The sequence below is a fragment of the Rhincodon typus genome, chromosome 41 (assembly GCF_021869965.1).
Source record: "Rhincodon typus isolate 14 chromosome 41, sRhiTyp1.1, whole genome shotgun sequence".
NCBI lineage: Eukaryota > Metazoa > Chordata > Chondrichthyes > Orectolobiformes > Rhincodontidae > Rhincodon > Rhincodon typus.
In genome coordinates this window covers 7,817,538-7,825,933 of record NC_063372.1, presented here as the reverse complement: position 1 = coordinate 7,825,933, position 8,396 = coordinate 7,817,538, and the positions used below count along the sequence as shown (strand labels likewise).

Genomic DNA, 8,396 nt, shown 5'->3' with positions numbered 1-8,396 from the left:
GTCACTAACAGTCCCCATTAACAACTACTCACCCTCCCAGTCTGATCGTTAGCAACTCCTTTGTCTGTCCAACTGTCTTTCTCTCTCTTTGGTCTCTATCCCCACCTATCATTTACTCCTTGCCCCCTTCCCCCATCGTATCTTTTGCATATAAACTGACATTTTCCTAACTACCATCAATTCCGAGGAAGGGTTACTCGACCTGAAATGTTAACTCTGATTTCTCTCCACACGTGCTGCCAGACCTGCTGAGCTTTTCCAGCAACTTGTGTTTCTGTCCCTACCCTATAACCATGCATTTCCGATGGCTAATCCCCCTAGATTGCAAATCCCTGGGCACTATGGGCAATTTAGCAAGGCCAACCCACCTAGCCTGCACATCTTTGGACTGTGGGAGGAAACCAGAGCACCCGGAGGAAACCCACGCAGACACGGGGAGAACGTGCAAACTCCACACAGACAGTCACTTGAGGCTGGAATCAAGCCCGGGTCCCTAGCTCTGTGAGGTAGCAGTGCTAACCACTGAGCCACCGTGCCACTCAGAACTACTTAGAGAATAAAGCTACAAGATTCCATGGTTTTGAACAAACAACAAAAATAAACATTATGATACAATGTTAGATCTGCAATTCTGTTTGACAATGTGTGGATAACGTATATTCTAGCACCCAGAATTAGCCTGGTAAATATGATAATAGATAATGATCAAACACTCTACAGCACACATCAAAAAGCAAATATGATCAAAACAGACCCCGTAAATTTCTTGGCAACTTCCCACTAGACATCAATGACACAGTGGGTACTGAAATCTCATTAAACATCACAAGTGATCACAATTTTTCATTTTTGCCAATCTAGCCTTAAAACCCCCTCTCAAAAGATATTTAATCATTGCCGGAGAGGGTAGTGGAGTCGGCCTCATTAGGGGCATTTAAGCGGCTATTAGATAGGTGTATGGATAATAGTATAAGGTAGGGGTGGTGGTTAGATAGACCTTAGGATTAAGGTAAAAGTTCGGCACAACATCGTGGACTGAAGGGCCTGTACTGTGCTGTACTGTTCTGTGTTCTATGTATGTTCTATGAACTACCTCAATGACTGCTCCCTTTCTAGTTGATCTCCCTCCTTTCCTGGATCCAGACTCTGCTGGACTCTGAAACTACACTTTCATCCTCATACAAGAGCATAACGTCGGCTCGACACCACCAACCAGCCTCAGCGAGTCAGTTCTGACCATAAGCCTTTCCTTAGGCTCCATTTTTGCTTGGTTACTTTTCACACTACCTTAGCTGCACTAGAGTATTGATATTTGCAGGCTTCTTCCAAAACCCTCACAGTTTCTCCCAGCACTGAGTTAGCAACCTTCCTACTTTATATGAAAACTGAAAGAACTGCGGATGCTGTAAAGCAGGAACAAAAACAGAAGTTGCTGGAAAAGCTCAGCAGGTCCGGCAGCATTTGTGAAGAAAAATTCAGAGTTAACATTTCGGGTCCATTGACCCTTCCTCAGAACAGGTCCTACTTTATATGTTCCTCATGAGTTCTTCTGAATCCTAATTCCAACATTTAGCTGCCTATTACCACCTAGAATCTCTGCTGAGTTTGTTCTAACAGCACAGAGCCATCAAACTCTTCTTAATCTCTCATTGAGTCTCCTGCATAGAACCCATATAAGTCCAGTTGCCTTCCCAGGAGTACAGATTCTTAAAAAGTACACCGGACATGGGAGTCTATTCTCTGTCTCCTTCTCCAACTCTATGTCCTTTGAGGTCCTCTTCGGTGACCTCCAAACTGTCCCGAGTAATGTTTTGAAAAAAAGCCCTCCCTATCATTGGGCATAACTGAATGTTGTCACTTTGTAACTCTTAGATCTGAGTGGGCCCTAAAGGTTACATTCTCACAGAATGTTGGAAATGGTTTTCGTCACAACACTTCCAATAAAGAAGTTTCATTTTAACTCTTTATTGGATGCACACGTAACTATCTTATATTTATGGCATCTATAGGTCTCCCATAAAGTCATAGAATCCCTAAAGTGTGGGAAGAGGCCAATCAGCCCATCGAGTTCACACCAACCCTCCGAACAGCTTCCCACCCAGTACCAGCCCTGTCAAAATCGCTCATAATTTTGAACACCCAAATAGGTCATCTCTTAATCTACTCTGCTCCAAGGAGAATAAGCACAATTTCTCCAATATTTCCTTGTACCTAAAATACGCCATTCCTGATATCATTCTAGTAAATCTCCTTTGCACTCTCTCCAGGGTTTTCCAGACTGTTTAAGTTCACCAATTCTAACGGTGAAAATTCCCACTTTGCTCTCTCTGGCCTTTAGCAAGCACTTTCAAGGAGCCTAATGGGTCACTCATCAGAGCCCAGTGGGTTCCCTGACTCCAACCCACCTCCCCTAGCACTTGCCCAAATGTCTCTGAACACCATTTAATAGATTTACACCATTTAAAAAAACTTAATAGGTTGTGAAACACTATTCTCTGCCTTAAATCATATTGACTCTGCATAATCACATTACAATCTCCCTAAGTGATTTATTACAGCTATCTTAATAATGGACTCCATAATTTTGCCAACATTTTCTTAACCAGTTTAGAGTTTCCAGTTTTCTCTATCTCCTTTTCTTGAAAGAGGTGTTGCATCTGCTACCTTCCAATTTATTGGGACTGTCCCAGAATTGTGGGAATGTTGGAAGATCACAACCAATTGTATTTACCATCTTTTGGAACGCTAGGGTGTAGACATTAGGTATTGTAGATTTGTCAGCTTCTAGTCAAATTAATTTCTTTTTTAAAAGAAAGTACTAATGTCAGTTACTCATTCTCATTAATCCCTTAGCTCCCAGCTATTTCTGGTATTTTTTTCTGCTTTCTGCTATGAAGACAAATACAAAATATTCATTTAAAATCTCATGCATTGCTTTATCCCCATCATAACTTCGCCTCAGCTTTTAAGGGACTCCTGTTTACTTTTGCTATTCTCTTCCTTTTTTTTGCACTTATTCCAGCTCTTACAAACATTTTTATATTTCTTGCTCATGCTGTGTTTTCTTCCTCACTATCAACATTTTAGTCAACATCTGATGCTTTCTAAAATTTTCCCAAATCACTGGCTTACTTTGACACTGTTACATTTCTCTCTTTATCTAACCTTATTCTTAATCTTTCATTAGACATGGATGGATTTGTCTTCCTGTGGAGGTTTTATTTCTCAATAAATCTATATTCATTGAGAAACATGAAATATTTCTTTAAATGTTCATTATCACTTATCTACTGTCATATCTTTTGATCTAATTTTCCAATCTACATTAGTCAACTCAAGTCTCAAACCTATGAAATTAGTTTTAAATTTCACAATGTGGTTTTGGACTTTTAAAATTATTTGTCATGGGATGTGGGCATGATTGGCAAGACTGGCATTTATTGTTCATCTCCACTTACCCTTGAAATTGTGGTGGTGAGCTACCTTCTCGAGGTAGCCCATTTGGTGTAGGTTTACCCATAATGCTGTTAGGGAGTTCAAGGATTTGGACCCAGCAGCATTGAAGGATCAATGATTTATTTCCAAATCAGGATGGTGAGTGGCCTGGAGGGGAACTTGCAGGTGGTGGTGTTCTCATGTATCTGCAGCCTTTGTCCTTAAAGCTGATGGGAGAGGTGGGTTTGGAAGGTGCTGTCTGAGGAGTTTTCATAATTTGCTGCAGAGCATCTTGTAAATAGTAAACATTGCTGTTACTGAGTGGATAGAGAGAACATGTGCCTTGCAGATGGTGGACAGACTTGGGGGAGACAGGAGGTGAGTTACTCACTGCAGGATTCTTAGCCGCTAACCCACTCTTGCAGCCACTGTGTTTATGTGGCAAGTACAGTTCAGTTTCTGGTTAATGGTAACCCCCAGGATGCTGATTGTGGGAGATTCAGTTTTAGCAATGCCATTGAATGGTCAAAGGCAAATGGTTAGATTGTCTCTTCTTGGAGATGGTCATTGCTGGCACTTGTGGTGGTATGAATGCAATAAGGCATTCTTTCATGTTGCTATCACTCTTCCACAGAGCATCACTTACTATGGGATTTTAAAGTAACACAATCTGATTACATCAGATGAGATCTTTTGTAATTAATATATTCTCTCAGACCTGGTCCTTTCTTTTGAATCTTTTCTTAAATAACTTCCCCAGGACATCCCTGTGTTTTTTATAATATGGAGAAAAGACCCATGTCACTTAGGAATTGAAACAAGTTCTCATAGAGTCACAGAGATATACATCACAGAAACAGACTCTTTGGTCCAACTCATCCATGCTGACCAGATATCCTAAATTAATCTAGTCCCATTTGCCAGCATTTGGCCCATATCCCACTAAATCTTCCTATTCATGTACTCATCCAGATGCCTTTTAAGTGTTATCATTGTACCAGCCTCCACCACTTCCCCAGGCAGCTCATTCCACACATGTACCACCCTCTGTGTGAAAAAGTTGCCCCTTAGGTCCCTTTTATATCTTTCCCCTCTCACCTTAAACCTATGTCCTCTAGTTTTGGACTCCCCCACCCCAGGGAAAAAACCTTGTCTATTTACCCTATCCATGTCCATCATGATTTTATAAAGCCTCTATAAGGTCACTCCTCAGCCTCCGACACTCCAGGGAAAATAGCCCCAGCCTATTCAGCCTCTCCCTATAGCTCAAACCCTCTAATCCTGGCAACATCCTCATAAATCTTTTCTGAACCCTTTCTCGTTTCACAACATCCTTCCTATAACAGGGAAACCAGAATTGAACACTGTATTCCAAAAGTGGCCTCACCAATGTCCTATACAGTCGCAACATGACCTCCCAACTCCTATACTCAATGCACTGACCAATAAAAGCATGCATACCAAATGCCTTCTTCATTTCTCGGAGGGAATTGATTAGTGATTGTCTATCAATGACTATGCAAATGCACCACTTTCCAAATGCGAGTGAAGACATCATCCCTTTGATTTGAGTTAATTGTAAAAAAATTATACAAAATAGTAAACACACATGTAATGTATTATCAAGCTTTATTTCATATTTGCTACCAGGAATACTTCAAAATCCTTCATTTTCCCTTATGCTCAAGGTCCTTTAAAAAGGACACATTGATGATGACTTAAGGTACATTTTAACTGAGAAACACTGAAACTCAAGAGGTTTAAAATGATTGAAATGATAAGACATATCATTCTGTAAAACACAAAGACTTCATTTTTTTTGAATAAAGGCGGACTCGGAGAGCGTTTTCCCATCCTTGGTTTCAACTGTCTTGACAATGAGGGATTTGCTCACTCCACTTGTTTCCATCCCACCACGGTTCAAGGTCTCAAACTGGTATTGTGGAAATCCAAAACCTGCTGAATGGATGCAGATTTAAACACATGAGCGAAGAGAAGGAGCAACAATTGCATTGAAAACATAACTTGCCTACTCCACCCATTCATTTCACTTAGCTTCTAAGCTGTTCCCGCGATTAACATTGAACGCTTATGCGGTTGCAGACGTCTGCACTGCTTCTGAGGGTTGGGGGTCACAAATTGTGACTTTCCTTTGTGTGGTCCATCAGACTTGACAGATTCTGTCTCATATCTGGCCATGGTGGCCTATCTTTGTTTGCAAGTCCCCACAGTAACTGCAAAGAAGGCCTTTTACTGTAGGATTAGAGGAGGGCTGGAGGAAAGGGTGTATAGACTGTAGCAAGCTCGTTTCTGTCTTTGCCTCAATGGGGGAGGGATAGTGTGTGTGTGTGTGTCTGTGTGTGAGAGAGAGAGAGTGTGTGTGTGTGTGTGTGTGTGTGAAAGAGAGAGAGTGTGTGTGTGTGTGTGTGTCTGTGTCTGTGTGCATGTGAGAGAGTGTGTGCGCGTGTCTGTGTGTGTGTGTTTGTGCACGCACGTGTGCGTGTGCACGCGTGTTAGTGTGTGTGTTTGTGCGTTTATGTGTATGTGCGAGAGTGAGTGTGTGTGACAGTGTGTGTGTGTATGTGTGTGCGTGTGTGTGTGCGTTGTGGTGTGGTTGTGTGTGTGTGTGTGTGAATTTTATGTTTGATTTGCAATTATAGATCATAGTTTCGTTTGGCAGGAAATGTTAAGTGGATTTGGCATGACTTCAATGTAAAATTATCCATCATTTCTGGACTTGAGCACTGTACATAAGCTTGGCGGTCACTGGTCGATAAGGGAAAATTATGATTTTGCACTCCGTGCGTGCCCCCCCAGCTTTCTACCTTTGCAGCACAGACACCTCTTGCCCCACCACCACAAAACATTTAACAACTTATCCCAGTCCCGGTCACTGCTCTTCAGAGTGACAGCCATGTGAGGCAAAATAGATCTTGCTCTACTCAAAATGATTAGATTTTGGTAATAGAAACAACTCGGCAGTTCTCTTACTTTTGACTGTTTGATGATAGGTGATATTCACAGGTGTTGACAACCTAAAATCAGAGACAAGAGTGACTGTTACTGGAATGAACATACAGGAACAGCTAAGGCTGGCTTAAGGCACAAGAAAGCTCACAAACGGCTAATCCTGCTCTGGAGGATTCACCTGCGCTTTGAATAGCCTTAATCTCCTAGGCTGGAAATCCCCTTGGAGCTTCCCTGTGCTTCTTGTGTCTTAACTCTGGCAGAACAGCAGTGACGAGTGTTCCCAATGCACTCCTGGTGGAGTTATGAAGAGGCCATGCCTCGGAGGATATTCCTGTCCCTGCCAAGTGTTCAACCACTTATGCGAGTGGCAAGACACAAACTCAGAATCATTTGAGGTTGGGGTGCCAGCATCAAAATTTGTAATGGGCTGGCAAGCATATGTGGCATGACAAACATAGTGCCCATGTGCTCCATGCAATCTGAAGATCTGGCATCTGAGGACTGCAGAAAAATCTTACCAGCAAGATCTCAACCGCATCCAAGAGAACTGGCCCAAAAACGAATTTGCCTCATTGTTTTGAAATGTACTTTTACATTGTTCATAAAATTTGTCTAATTTTGGAACAAGACATTGTCACTTGAAAATTTTACGGAATTTACTATAAAATTCAACCTCTCTCCATTCTATTCCTAAGTGCCTCAATTCAATTTCAAAATGCTTCATATTTACAATATACTTTCCATGTTAGGCATACAGCACAAGTACAAAACATTTTAAATTTTAAAAAAATCAGAAAGTGCAATTGAAATAAGCTTTTCTCTGTACACCATGTTCCATTCTAAGATGCCCCAGTCCAGTTTCAATACCCTGGATGTTCACAACGTACATTGCTAGTCAGACATACAGTCCAAGGGGTTCTATGGTTGAGCCTGTCAGTGTGCTATGGCTGAAAGCCCTTGGATGGGAACCCCTCCCCATGGTTTTGGCATCCAGGGCCTTCCTTCTTCCAGGTGGACCCCACCCCCCACGGTCAACTGGAGTCTATAGCATCTCATTTCATTCAAAGTAAGCATCTTCAGCCCAATGCTAGATCCCAACTGAGCCAGGAGAGTAGGACCTCTTGGCATAGAGTGGCACTAGCACTGGCTCTGCCCTCTGACAGCTGCCATCCTCTTGGTGTCATTTGGCTTCTATGCAGTAGGTGGAAGATGTATCCCTAACAAAGCTGCCCAGGAAGAACTGGAAACAGCAGAGACACACTGCGACCAGACCCTCAGCTGCCTTCTGCTGGGTTCCATTCAACCTACAATGGAAGTCCAACAGGTATCTCTCTCTGTCTCTCTCTCTCTCTAACCAAAACCCCCAGCAGCATCCCTCCCCTACCAAGGTCACATCACACAGAACATAGCCTTCTAGAAAAGAGCCAAAACCTCCGGATACAACGCATCATCCTCCGACACTTCCGCCATCTGCAATCCGACCCCACCACCAAAGACAGTTTTCCCTCCCCACCCTTATCCGCTTTTCGGAGGGACCACTCTCTCCGTGACTCCCTTGTCCGCTCCACACTCCCCTCCAGCCCCACCACACCCGGCACTTTTTCCTGCAACCGCAGGAAGTGCTACACCTGCCCCTACACCTCCTCCCTCCCCCCCATCCCAGGCCCCAAGAAGACTTTCCACATCAAGCAGATGTTCACCTGCACATCTGCTAATGTGGTATACTGCATCCGCTGTACCCGTTGTGGCCTCCTCTACATCAGGGAAACCAAGCGGAGGCTTGGGGACCGCTTTGCAGAACACCTACACTCGGTTTGCACTAAACAACTGCACCTCCCAGTCGCAAACCATTTCAACTCCCCCTCCCATTCCGCAGACGACATGTCCATCCTGGGCCTCCTGCAGTGCCACAACGATGCCACCCGAAGGTTGCAGGAACAGCAACTCATATTCCGCTTGGGAACCCTGCAGCCCAATGGTATCAATGTGGA

The 8,396-nt window shown here is 43.3% G+C and overlaps 1 protein-coding gene across 1 annotated transcript in view; it reads right to left on the bottom strand.

Moving 5' to 3' along the window:
- Positions 1-5,047: 5,047 nt before the first annotated feature.
- Positions 5,048-8,396, bottom strand: part of LOC109926446 (keratin, type II cytoskeletal 8-like) — a 171,291-nt gene continuing 167,942 nt past the window's right edge. Inside the window, exons 8-9 of the mRNA XM_048618978.1 lie at positions 6,427-6,470; positions 5,048-5,391 (exon numbers count right to left, since the gene is read on the bottom strand). Coding sequence (XP_048474935.1) covers positions 5,246-5,391; positions 6,427-6,470 — 190 coding nt within the window. The 3' untranslated portion in view covers positions 5,048-5,245. The remainder of the gene's footprint in view (positions 5,392-6,426; positions 6,471-8,396) is intronic.